The sequence below is a fragment of the Geotrypetes seraphini genome, chromosome 7 (genome assembly GCF_902459505.1).
Source record: "Geotrypetes seraphini chromosome 7, aGeoSer1.1, whole genome shotgun sequence".
Taxonomy (NCBI): domain Eukaryota; kingdom Metazoa; phylum Chordata; class Amphibia; order Gymnophiona; family Dermophiidae; genus Geotrypetes; species Geotrypetes seraphini.
In genome coordinates this window covers 37,137,758-37,151,739 of record NC_047090.1, presented here as the reverse complement: position 1 = coordinate 37,151,739, position 13,982 = coordinate 37,137,758, and the positions used below count along the sequence as shown (strand labels likewise).

The following is a 13,982-nucleotide window of genomic DNA, read 5'->3' as shown; positions in this document are numbered from 1 at the left end:
CCAGATTGCTGGTCACCTTGAAGGGGGGCACAGTTGAGTCTTCTAACTCGACTATAAGCTGAGACACCAATTTTGTTTTTTGTGTTTTTTAGGCCCCAAAATTTTAGCTTATAGTCAAGTATATACTATAAACAAATACAATTCATTACATTTGCAAACAGAAATTAAGCAAAGAACTCGGTGCTGATAATGTGGACTATCCTAAATTTTTACCAATATGTTCAAAAAGGATTGAAAACTGTACTGAAAGTTAACTCATAGTTAGCATTCTGGTTAGTATTGAAGATATAGCAATTTTCTCTGTTTTAGTTGCTTTGCACCGACTGATACAGTAAGTGACCTCTTATCTGGCCACCACCTTACTAACTGGCCCAGTTAACTGTTTTGGTGGCTGATGTCCCAAAGTTGAAAAATCCTGCTGGCCTACCAATAACGGCCTTTTTTTTGGGGGGGGGACCTCAGAGACCACCGTCATCGGGCTCTCTTTTTCACCTTGAATCCTCCATGACCTCTTGTTGATGCTTCATATCCGCTACTAGACCACAATTGACCAGATTTCAACATATCCCATTATTCAACTAACTCTGGGTTCTAAGGTGGTCAGAGGTCAGTTTCTGTTCAAGAACAGTAGATACATTTTGAATTCATGAGCGATGATTTTCATACTGCTAAAAGCATCTGGTTTTGTGCTGCTCACTGAACAGATTTGTAAGATCATAAAATTCTATTGTGGCAAGAGCATAATAAAATTAGATTAATAGTAACTGTCTCTTTGCAGCGATGGGCGTGTCGGAAAAGTTTTCTCCAAATCTTCCACCTTCCTAGATTATGTGAGGAAGTCTCTGAAGAAGCTTGGACTAGATGAGTCAAAGGTCAGCAGCTTCCTTCATTTATTCAGTTCAGTTCTGAGAAACAGCCCCGTCAAATCTCTGAATTCTGTATATAACATAAAAAGTGATAAGATGAAGTGATAAGCCCTGCTGTCTAGAAGCTGACTTTACTTTTTCACAGTAAATGTTTATCCAGTGGGAAAGCTAATAAAACTGACTTTTAAAAGCACACTTGGAACCTCCAGAGAAGCACGTTGTGCGCTTGTTTGCAGGATAATGTCCCAAAATGCTTTTAGCCCTGCCCTTTAGTGTCCTAATAAACTGAAAAGTTTATATAAACACAGGCGGTAAAGTGATCATGCTTCAAAAAGTTATATTGGTGTAATGAAGCAGTTAAAAGCGAGTTGATGATCAGTGTCTGTACGAGGAGAATGTTCTATCAAAATTACATTCTGTTATTGGTGGTTGTTTGGTCGTTTTTTTTCTTTCAATGTTGGCACATTTTCTGGTAAAGTCATGAATAATTTGATCTCAATTTGTTTTCATTGTATAGAAACAAGGTGTCCAGAATTAGATATTTTTCTATTAAAGCTGATAATATCATAGTTGATTATTTTTTTCCTTCTCAATGTAGTAACTTGGTAGATGATGATAGATTAAGACCATTTGGCCCACCCAACTTGCCTGCTTGTTTCCATCTACACTGTTTCAGCTACAGATATATATCGTAACTCTCAGCTTAGAGAATGACACGGGGACAAATTTTTCCCTGTCCCTGCAGGAACTCATTTTCCCGTCCCCATGAGTTCTTTTCCTGTCCTTGCCCCCCATTCCTGCAAGCTCTGTCCTCATCTGCACAAGCCTCAAACACTTTAAAATCATAAGTGCCCGTGACTTACAGGAATGGGCCAGGGACAGCAACAAAACTTGCAGGGATGGGACAGGGAAATTGAGTTCCTGTGGAGACGGGAACAAAATTGTCCTGGTGTCATTCTCTATTTCAGCTGAACAAGCTTGACTTCATGCAGGTTCTCTCTGCCTATCCAAATCAATTAGGGGTTGTTGTTTTTTTTCTTTCTTCTTGATGCTCCTATTTTGAGTATGTGAATGTACTAGTTCCCATACTTAAAACAAAGCACCAGAGGCCTCCTGCCCTCTGTGGTCTTTCAAGCCAATCTCTCAATTCATTTTGGATTTTAAATGTAGCTTAATTCTATCAGCATTGATTTCCACTACTTCTACTGATAAATTATGCTCACCTCAATATTAAATGGTCTTCCAATGATAACATTATTTGTTTGTGAGACAGAGGTTTATATGGTGATTTTATTATTTTTGAAGTTTATAATACAGTTTTGAAAGCCTTGTACTGTGATGTGCAGTCAGATACATTTTTTGAGAAAAAAGATTGGTTTCCTTCTCATGTCTGTTTAACTAAGGAGTTACCATATGTACCATGCCATATTGTTTGTTATGGCTCAGAACTGCCTACTGGGAATCATTGCAGCTTACTTAAGATTAATAAGGTTTTAAAACAAGAACATCATGAGTCAAACAATATGGAGCTTAAGTCCTGGAACATCATGAGTCAGATAGTATGGAGCTTAAGTCCTGGACTGTACTGTAGTGAGAATAAAAGTGTTTCTAGTGCCTTCCTGATTTGAAGGTAGGAGGGATCTGACATAAGCAGGCCGGGAGGCAGTTCCAAATATTTGGGACCTTGGAACTTGAAAGTGGACTCAAAGAGTGATTTCTTCCGAACTTGGCGTGGGGCATATATGTTGAGGGAAGCTACCTAACCATACTTTCAAGGCACAGGAGGGGTGGGGGTGGAGTTAGGTCCATCGATAATGCCCTTTGGTCCAGAACTCAAGATTAACATGCTCTATTGAACCTAACAGTGATAAGGCTATAAATCTGACAAATCTGTTTAGCTAAAGGAGCAAAATGTATGAAGATTGAGAAATAGAATAAAATAAAAACAAAACAGGTCAGTTAATAGATGAAAAAGTATCTTCCAGGCAGAGCTAAAGGCTGGATAGTGATATTTGTGTAACGATGGACCTAGGGACCTATCAATGGGCCTAGGGACCTAGCAATGTGTATGTCCATTGGGTGAACATTAGAGCTCCCTGCCAAATCCTATTGATGTTTATCACAATCCCCAAATATAACCTGAAAACCTGGCTTTTCTCCAAAACATAAAGCTATCTATTTAAAATGTAAAGCTAGCTATCCTCTTCCTAACCTTTATTTCTTATTATCTCCTTCTCTCATTTATTGAATTACCTGTAAACTGTGCCGAGCTCTATCTTTATGGAGATGATGCGGTATACAAACTTAAGGTTTAGTTTAGGCTACTTTTACATTTCTGCAAGTTTTGTTCAGCTCTGAGGTATAGAGGGAGAGAGTTCCAAATTAATGGGGCAGTGACCGAAAGGTTTCCAGAGGTGTCCAAACTGTGGCCCCGTGAAGTATTTTGTGCAGCCCCGGTCGAGGGTGATGCAGTGTTTTCCTCTGCTGCCCCTGGGTGTTTACCGTCTTGCCGGCTCCCTCCTCTGTCTTGCTGCAGCGTTTGCGCAGCCCCAGAAAAATGTTTTTCGGCCAATGCGGCCCAGGGAAGCCAAAAGGTTGGACACCCCTGGAAGCAATATATATATAAATAAAAATTTGTGTTAAATTTATGCTAGACCAGAGTGGTCTCTCTGTTCAGTGTCAATTTTATTTAAGGCCCCTCCCCCAAGTTAAGCTGGGCCTAGGACAGATACCCCTTTTGTTCATAAATAAAAAGGGCATCGGTCCTAGGCCCAGATTAATAGGGGTTCCTAACAGAGCCATGTTTTGGAAATGTTGGGGCAGGAAATTGTTCATTCTCTCAAGCTATTTTGTTGACTTGTTGCAGCAGTACTGGACAGAAAACAGTGGTATTCAATGATGGCCCTCAAGAGCTGCAAACAAGTCCTTTTCAAGATTTCCCTAATGAATGCAAATGAGAGAGATGCATTCATACTTCCTCCATTTATATGCGGATTTATGTCATTCGTATTTGTAAAGAATATCCTAAAACTCTGACCCATCTTGCAGCCTTTGACATTGAATAGGAGAATGGTACCTATGAAGCAGTGATGCGAACTGGATTATGGCAAATTGTATTGCAAAAATAAGACCTGTGATTTCCCTTTTTGCCCCATTTCAAGTAGAAATAAAGAATCCTGTATCAAAGTAGAGCCTTCAGTCACTCCCATATGTGCATTTTAATATGACTTTCATTGTAACTCCATATACTGGACAAAGAGAATATAACTCAATATTTTTCAATAGATTTGCAGAAACCTTTGCATCTCTTGTTCTTTTATGTTCCTTATTTATATATATATTTTTTTATTTCTTACTCCTTTCTTGTGATCCTATTTCAGTTCCTTTCAGGCGTTTTCTTTATTCTATTTGTATTTTATATTTCTGTATTCTGATTCCTATATTTTCCTCTCTTCTGTTCTCTCAGACCTTTAGATGTTTCCTTCCTTTCTTTTGCTGATCTCATTCCAAGGTCTTTTATTTTTGTCATGTATTTTGTTTCATTTGTCTTGACCTTGTTCTATGTGGTGTTTACTGCACATCTCACTTCTCCTTCCTTACTTTCTTGATAACATGCTCTTCCACCCCCCATCCCAACCCTTCAACTCTCTCACACATAAAACTTACTCCGATTTGCTTTACATTACATTAGGCACTTCTATTCCGCCTATACCTTGCAGTTCAAGGTGGATTACAAAAGAGCTAACTGGACATTTCCAGTGAAGTTACAACAGTTTTGGGGGTTTGTTGTTTTTTTTTGTTACAAGGGAGGAGAGGTACCTGGATTAATTTCGGTAGAACTTTCAAATTGGATTTAAATTGACTGTACGTTACTGTGTGATATAACAAATAGATTACAGTTAGAGTACAAATAAGATTACGTTACATTTCAGGGATCTGAATACTTGGTTGGTGTTTTGGGGAGGAAGAGATTATTTAAGTGGAGGTTTTGGGGGAGAATTTATCTAGGAGGAGGGGAAAGTGTTGGGTTAAGATATCTGGATAAATTTTTTGAAAAGTAGGGTTTTGATTTCTTTTCGAAAAGTTTTGAAGTTGCCCGTTGCCGTTGCTTTCACATGTTGCTTACCTTCTTTTCCTCCCTCATACATGCACCTTTCATCCCTTCCTCAGTCTTTCACTACTTCCTTCTATTTTCTTCTTTTCCACTTTTCTGTCTTTTCCTACTCTTATCTCTCTTCTGTTTCTTCCATGTAGCCCTTTCCTTTCTTTTCCTCCTTTAGCCCTTTTTTTCCACTTCTATCCATATCCCTCCATTATCCTTGCACACCCACATTCCTTAGTCTATGTGCACTGATACCAAGAAGTTTGAAAGAGTCTTTATGGGGGAGGCAGGTATCCTCAGGGATTTTCTTCTCAAATCTCTTCTTCCTGCTCAAGGACAGCCCTGTCTGCTGGCTCCATTTAAAATGTGCACAGAACTGCAAGCAGCACACTTTGTAATTATCTCTGTGGCCCACCTTCTTCCTCTCTGTATCTACTTCCTGTTCAGAGAAGGTGGGCCAGAGAGCCATCATGGGGCTCACTGTTTGCTGTCTCATGTAAGTTTTAAATGGAGACAGCAGGAAGGGATATTCAAGCAGAAAAGCCCTGAGGGCACCTGCTTCTATCATAAACCTTTCTGTTTTCTTGTCTGCATGCTCAGATTAGATCCAGGAAGCAGATGCACTTTAAAGTGGTTGTCCAGTGGGGGAGTCCGAACAAGTTCAGAAAAGATATCGGCACATACTCCCCCCCAAAAAGCCCTTTAATTCTATTGAAAAAGAAAAGTAAAAAAAGAAAAACGTCCAAAATGATAAAACGTTTATATAATCAAATTGAATAATTTTAAGTACGCATGAAGCAGCTGTGTGTGCCAAAGTGTGCTTATGTTTCAAGGATAAATTCTGTCCACAGCCTTTATGTGCCAGACTCCATTTTAATTTGACAAAGAACGTTTGCAGCTATAGCAGCTCCAGAAATTGCTATGAAGTAATGTATAGATTATACAGGCATTTTTTTGAAATCTGGTCCTATAAAGGTAATTGAGGCTGAGGAAGAAACATGTGGCAATTTCATTTAGATACTGGAGAAGATCATATGATGCCAAGCTAGGGTGTCAGTAGCTTGATCTCTCAGGCCCTCACACCATAATTGTCAGATTACAGAAGATCAGGGCAATATTATTGATGCTCGCAGGATTTTGTCATTTAAAGAACAAGGGACATAACATAGCAGCCATACTACAGTATCTCTTCACCGTGGCCTCTGAACCCTGAATTCTTATATTGAAATTGCGGAACTCAGCACACAAACAAGATGTTCTCTGGGCGAGTCAATGGGATGATCCCTTGCAATATGACAACCAGCGAATTCTCTGCCTTCAGGACTTTTCCAACATGGTATCGATGATACACAAGGCCTTTATACAGGTTTGCATGTTGTTGCATACAAAGAAAATTAGCCATTTACATGTTTTAGACAGGTACTTATTTTGTACCTGGGGCAATGAAGTGTTAAGTGACTTGCCCAGAGTCACAAGGAGCTGCAGTGGGAATTGAACTCACAACCTCAGGGTGCTGAGGCAGCTGCTCTAACCACTAGGCCACTCCTCCACTTCCAGTGACCTATGTTGCTAACTTCCCCCTCTAATGTGAAGAGTTTGTCTCTGGTAACCAGAGCTGAGATTGTGATGTCATAATGCATCATTCCACCAATACGACCAACCTCATTAATGATGTCACAATAGCTTGATTGTAAAGGGTAAAGGACTGCTTTTACTGTGTGGTTACAATCAAAGTGGTTTACATATTTCAGATAGGTACTTATTTTGTACCTGGGGCAATGAAGTGTTAAGTGACTTGCCCAGAGTCACAAGGAGCTGCAATGGGAATCGAACTCGCAACCTCAGGGTGCCGAGGCAGCTGCTCTAACCACTAGGCCATTCCTCCAAATCCTCGCCTCTGCTTTCACTGTCTCAAATTGCACTTTCCTGATGTCATTTAGAATTGTACTGCCATTCACTCTACTGTGTACAATTTCTTCCTCTATTTCCGTACAAGATTTCTGTAAAAAATTTTTGTAATGCATTATAAACCTTTCTCGTGCCGTAGTCAAATAATGAAAGGGGATAGAGTATTTGTATGTGGGGGTGGGGGGCATTTTTAGCTAGTGTCATACTAATTTGAGCAACAAAATATGATTGTACAGTATTTAAAGATGTGACATCATGTGCCAAACTCTGCAGCTGAATCTATTTCAAGAACGTACCACACAACATGCAGCAAAAGTCAGAATTATCACGGACCATTACTGTGACCAGAATTTCTTAATCATCAGAGACCTATAAAAAGAAACAGTTTTTTTTGTTTGGTTTTGTTGGTAAGACCGACTGCATCACATTTAGTAGAACAATGCCTTCACTTTCAGGAATTACTGCAACTTGGTAGCTGTATGAAAAATGGAAATGAAGTAGCTGTAGCTTGGTTTTGATTATACTTTTCCATGTTCTCTTTTTCCTGTTCTGCAGCTTTCTGACAGCTGTATAATGGATTATTATGAAAAATACCAGTTAAGAATGAAGGAGCTAGAAGCATTTAATATGGTAAGATCAGGGGGTTAAAATAAGGATCAAATGATGTTCAGTTTGAATGGCCCACAGGGGGAAAAAAAAAAGAACTGGTGCCATGCCACTAAGTGAACAAATTCTCTGGAAATGCGTTTTATTCATTTGCATAGATTGCTCAAGGGGAATTAACAGCAGCCAAATGAAATAAAACACATCATCCTGGCTGTTCTCTTCTTGGCCAGCTCAAGGATATCTGATGCCCTAGGGAAACTCTTTCAGGTCAACTCAAGGCCCTTCCCCCTCATTGCCAGCATCTCCCCTTCTCTTCCTTATTTCTCATCATGCCCAGCATCTGTCTTTCTCTTTCCCTTCAGTTTCCAGTAAATCCCTTTTCCTTTGTCCAGCCCCTCCCTCTTCAAGATGTCCAGCATTTCCCTGTCCCACCCCAGAGATGTCCATCATCTTCCCCTCACTCCCTTCCCCTTGCCAGACTGTCCCTGACTTAAGATGATGTTGCCGGAGATGCCACCATATCTACTCAGGTCTGCGGCTCAAAACCTGAATCAGGGTGGCCAGGGCAGGGCCTTCAACATCTGCCCATGTTAAAGGCTCGCTGCATATTGCCTCTCCAAACTTTGTTTTGGAAAGGGCAGGATGCAGCAGTCCTGAACCACATGAATGCTTGGGATCTTATGCTGGCTGTGCCAACTTTTGTTTAACACAGCCACTGACTTATGTTGGTGTCATGAAAGTCAACAAGAGAGAAGGGATCCAACAAGTTTGCAGTGGATGTCGAACAACACAAAATAAGAGAAAACTGCACTTTATTCATTCAATAAGTTGTTGAGTGATACAAATTCACCTTTTCTCTGAAGAAACTGGGACCCAACATGGTCTGTGTTTCAATTAGGGGTCCTGTTTGTTGTTTTTTTTTTTTTTTTTTTGATAAAACAAAGTGGAACGCAATTAATATGTAGGAAAATCTGGGAGGGCAGGTGGTAGCTGCCGGTGCCCGGGACTGCTGCTGCGCTCATGCCGCTTCTTGCACTCCCTGTCCAAGGTTTGATCAATTTTTGCAAATGTACAGACTGAATAAAGTGCCTACATTCACATGTTGGTGTCATGCCTATTCTCCAAATTATGCTACTCTAGGCAGATGCCTCGTTCACTTAGTAGTGAGACCAGCCTTTGTTCTGTCTAATACAGAATTGCCTCCAAAGATGATGATAATTATAATAATAACTTTATTTTTGTATACCGCCACACCAATAAGTTCTAGGCGGTTCCCAGCAAATAGATACAGTAAATCTTGTACATACACATTACATAAAACAAACCGTAATACAACGCAAACAATCAGGATAAGAATTTATCAAACAAATAGATTTTCAGAACTTTTCTAAAAGAATAGTAAGATTGAACTTGAGGGATTAAGATACTCCACCAGGTGTTCATTTTACTAGCCTGGAAAGCAAGTGTTTGATCTAAAAATCTTTTATGGTGACAGGATTTTGGTGATGGAAATGCAAACCAATAGGCTTTGCGTGGGTTCTTATTCGGCGCAAAACCATGCAGGATCTGTTGTCATAGCAAGCCCGGGGAAGCATGAATGCACAGCTGGGCAGTGGCATAGTGGAGGAGGGGGTCAGGGTCTATGCAGGCGCCACGGTGGGGGCATCGGCATCCCTCCTCCTCTCCACCCCAGCCTCTTCCCACTCCTCACCACATGTGTGGCTCCCCTTCCCTTATACCTCCAGTTGTTCACCGCCGCAAACAGCAACTTTGATGTGCTCATCGCAACCGCATCATCTCTCCCGATGATGTCACTTCCGGGTGCTGCACACAGAAAGTGACGTCAATGGGAGAGACGACAGGGTCGCGAGGAGCACGTTGAAGTTCTTGTTTCTCACGGCAGTGAACCACTAGAGGTATGGGGGAAAAGAATGTGGGCGCACGTGCAACAGGGGGCATCAGGGAAGGATCAGGGGGCAGAGACGAGGGAGGGGCGCCGCTCACCTTCGCCATACCATATGTCTAGGTAGCTACAGAACCTGTGTGTTAAACTTCTGAACACATGGAAAAGGTTTTTATTTGCTGTTTTTTTTTTTTTTTTTACCTTGCACTAAATCCGAGTTTCAGCACAGCACTGTCTACCTCTTCATTAGTTTAAAACAGGGGTTGTCTCAACTCTGACCTCCAAACGCACCTAAACAGCTTTTTCAAGATACCCACAGTGAATATGCTTGAGAGAGATCTGTTACGGCGGAGATAGTGCAGATTTATCCCATGAATGTTCATCAAGGGTATCTTGAAAACCAGACTAACTTGGTATGTCCCGAAGACTGCATTGAGGTCCCCTAGTTTAAAGAGATGTGCTTGAAAATAGTCATTATCCCAGGACAAGCAGGCAGGTATTCTCACTAGTGGATGACGTCAACCGATGGAGCCCCGATGCGGACGTCTCACAAGCATACTTGCTTGTAGAAACTTTTAGAAGTTTTCGAGTCGCCCGCACCACACATGCGCGAGTGTCTTCCCGCCCAGTGCACCGGGTGCGTCTCCTCAGTTCTTACTTTTCCGCGGAGCCGAGAAGTCCGTCTTCGACTCTGCGCGAAGTAACTTCATTTGTGCCTTCTAAGTCCGCGGTTTTGGGTTCTTTTTAATTATTATCATCGATTTCGTTCTGTTTTCTTGTTTTTCAAAAAAAAAAAAAATTTCTTCCATCCATTCGACCGGGCAGGCCACGGCCCCCCGGCTTCGATCTTGCGGCGGAGCTTTTTCGGCCTATAACATAAGAACATAAGAACATAAGCAATGCCTCTGCTGGGTCAGACCAGAGGTCCATCGTGCCCAGCAGTCCGCACACGCGGTGGCCCAACAGGTCCAGGACCTGTGCAGTAATCCTCTATCTATACCCTTCTATCCCCTTTTCCAGCAGGAAAATGTCCAATCCTTTCTTAAACCCCTGTACTGTACTCTGCCCTATTACGCCCTCTGGAAGCGCATTCCAGGTGTCCACCACTCGTTGGGTAAAGAAGAACTTCCTAGCATTCGTTTTAAATCTGTCCCCTTTCAACTTTTCCAAGTGTCCTCTTGTTCTTTTATTTTTCGAAAGTTTGAAGAATCTGTCCTTCTCTACTCTCTCTATGCCCTTCATGATCTTATAAGTCTCTATCATATCCCCTCTAAGTCTCCTCTTCTCCAGGGAAAAGAGACCCAGTTTCTCCAATCTCTCAGCGTATGAGAGGTTTTCCATCCCTTTTATCAAGCGTGTCGCTCTCCTCTGAACCCTCTCGAGTAACGCCATATCCTTCCTAAGGTACGGAGACCAATATTGGACGCAGTATTCCAGATGCGGGCGCACCATCGCCCGATACAATGGCAGGATAACTTCTTTTGTCCTTGTTGTAATACCCTTCTTGATTATGCCTAGCATTCTATTTGCTTTCTTAGCGGCTGTTGCGCACTGTGCCGTCGGCTTCATTGTCATGTCCACCATTACCCCCAAGTCCCTTTCTTGGTTGCTCTCATTCAATAATATCCCTCCCATCGTATAGTTGTACCTCGGGTTTCTGTTTCCAACATGCAATACTTTACATTTCTCAACGTTGAACTTCATCTGCCATCTCGCCGCCCATTCCCCCAATTTGTTCAAGTCCCTTTGCAATTCTTCACATTCCTCTTTAGTCCCAGCTCCACTAAATAGTTTTGTATCGTCCGCAAATTTTATTATCTCACACTTCGTGCCTGTTTCTAGATCATTTATGAATATATTAAATAACAGCGGCCCGAGCACTGAGCCCTGCGGAACACCACTCGTGACCCTCATCCAGTCCGAGTAGTGGCCTTTCACCCCTACCCTCTGTTTCCTACCCGCCAACCAGTTTCTGATCCATCTATGTACGTCTCCGTCCACTCCATGGTTCTTCAGTTTCCGGAGTAGACGTTCGTGAGGCACCTTGTCAAAGGCTTTTTGGAAATCAAGGTATATAATGTCTATGGGGTCTCCTCTGTCCATCCGTTTGTTAATACCTTCGAAGAAGTGCAATAAGTTCGTTAGGCACGATCTCCCCCTGCAGAAACCATGTTGGGTTGTTTTCAAAAGTTCGTTTCTTTCCAGATGTTCATCGATGTGTTCTTTAATCAGTGTTTCCGCCAGTTTCCCCGGAACCGAGGTCAAACTCACTGGTCTGTAGTTTCCCGGGTCACCTCTTGATCCCTTTTTAAAGATGGGCGTGACATTGGCTATCTTCCAATCCTCCGGGATCATGCCTGTTTTCAAGGATAGGTTGCAAATTTGCTGCAGTAGTTTCGCTATCTCCTCCTTTAATTCCTTCAGAACCCTGGGATGGATTCCGTCCGGACCCGGGGATTTGTCAGTTTTAAGTTTTTCTATCTGCCTATGTACATCATCAAGGCTCACTTCCATGGATGTTAATTTTTCTGCTTGATTTCCATTGAAGATTTGTTCAGGTTCCGGTATGTAGGTTGTGTCTTCGTTTGTAAATACAGACGAGAAGAACATGTTGAGTCTTTCTGCGACTTCTTTCTCCTCCTTCACCGCTCCCTTCTTGTCTCCTTCGTCCAGCGGTCCCACCTCCTCCCTAGCTGGCTGTTTCCCTTTAACATATCTGAAGAACGGTTTGAAATTTCGTGCCTCCCTGGCTAGCCTCTCTTCATACTCTCTTTTGGCTTTTCGAACCACACGGTGACATTCTTTTTGATACTTCCTGTGCTCCTTATGGTTCCCTTCAGTTTTGTCCTTTTTCCATTTCCTGAATGAATTTTTCTTATTGCCTATCGCTTCCTTCACTATTTTAGTCATCCATACTGGGTCTTTTGTTCGACCCTTTTTGCACCCCTTTCTGAATCTGGGGATGTGCAGATTTTGTGCCTCGCTCACCGTGTCTTTGAAAAAAGACCAGGCATGTTCTACTGTTTGCCATTTTTTGGAAGTGTTCCTAAGTTTCTTCCTTACCATTTCCCTCATTGCTTCATAGTTTCCTTTCCTGAAGTTGAAAGATGTCGCTATGGTTCTCTTTCCGTTCGGTATGCCTACTTCAACCTTGAACTTGATCATATTATGATCACTGTTTCCCAACGGTCCCACTACTTTCACTTCCTTTGCAGGTCCCCTTAGTCCATTTAGGATTAAATCCAGAGTGGCATTTCCTCTCGTCGGTTCTCTAACAAGCTGCTCCATGAAGCAATCTTGTATAGCCTCCAGGAATTCTGTCTCCCTAGCGCATCTTGAGCTTCCAAGACTCCAGTCTATCCCAGGATAGTTGAAGTCTCCCATAACAACTGTGTAACCGCTTTTGCATTCTCGCTTCATCTCGGCATCCATTTCTTTATCGCTATCTCCGGTTTGCCCGGGTGGACGATAGTATAGGCCCATCTTTATTTCATGCCCTTTCCTACCCGGTATTTTAACCCATAGCGATTCCAGTTTGTTGATCATCTCCGCTGTGTCCATTCTTGTCGATTGTATGCTTTCTTTTACGTATAGGGCTATTCCTCCTCCTTTCTGACCTGACCTATCCCGGCGATAGAGCTTGTACCCCGGCAGTGCTGTATCCCATTTGTTTTCCTCATTCCACCACGTTTCAGAGATTCCAATGATGTCTATGTCCTCTGCATTGGCCATGGCTTCTAGTTCCCCTATTTTGTTACTTAAACTCCTTGCATTAGTATATATGCAGTTTAGATCCTGGCATTTTGTTGTCTTCATTTCTTTTCCCTGTGCTTCAGTCTTTGGTGTCTTCTCTTTTGCTACAATCTTTCTAACCTCCTCTTCTGGGTTAGTTGACTCCTGTAATTTGTCTCTTGTTTCTTCCCTGTCTTTTTTCCCCTCAGTATCTTCACGGGATACCTTCTTCCGAATCATCGACGCTAGGTCGACTGTCGGCTTTCCCCTTTCTCTTAGTTTAAAGCCTGTTCTATTCCTCTCTTGACGTTATTTGCTAGAAGTCTTGTTCCCGCCGTGCTCAGGTGTAGTCCATCTCTCCTGTAGAGCTTGCTCTTGCCCCAGAACGTTGTCCAGTTTCTTACGAAAAGGAATCCTTCTTCCTCACACCATCTCCTCATCCACGCATTTATTGATTGTAGTTCTTCCTGCCTTTTCACATCTGCCCTCGGTACCGGTAGGATCTCTGAGAATACTATCTTCTGGGCCCTCATCTTCAGCTTCCTTCCCAGAATCTTGAACTGTTCTATCAGCGTGCCTCTTCTGTAGTCTCTCCTGCTGACATCATTCGTCCCAATGTGGATCATTACTGCGGTCTCTTCCGTCTCCGCTCCATCCAGGATCATCCCAATTTTGTCCACGATGTCCTTGGTTCTCGCTCCTGGGAGACAGGTCACCAGTCGATCCTCTCTCCCACCTGCTATGTGGCTGTCCACATGCCTCAGTATCGAGTCTCCCACCAGGATCGTTGACTTTCCCTTCTTCAATTTTCTTTTCGGTCTCAGGTCAATGTCCTCAGCGTGCTTCACTCTCTCTTCTTCTGGGC

The 13,982-nt window shown here is 42.4% G+C and overlaps 1 protein-coding gene across 1 annotated transcript in view; it reads left to right on the top strand.

Annotated features, from left to right (window-relative positions):
- Nucleotides 1–13,982, top strand: part of METTL25 (methyltransferase like 25) — a 146,764-nt gene that overhangs the window by 110,553 nt on the left and 22,229 nt on the right. Inside the window, exons 10-11 of the mRNA XM_033951824.1 lie at nucleotides 779–872; nucleotides 7,432–7,506. Coding sequence (XP_033807715.1) covers nucleotides 779–872; nucleotides 7,432–7,506 — 169 coding nt within the window. The remainder of the gene's footprint in view (nucleotides 1–778; nucleotides 873–7,431; nucleotides 7,507–13,982) is intronic.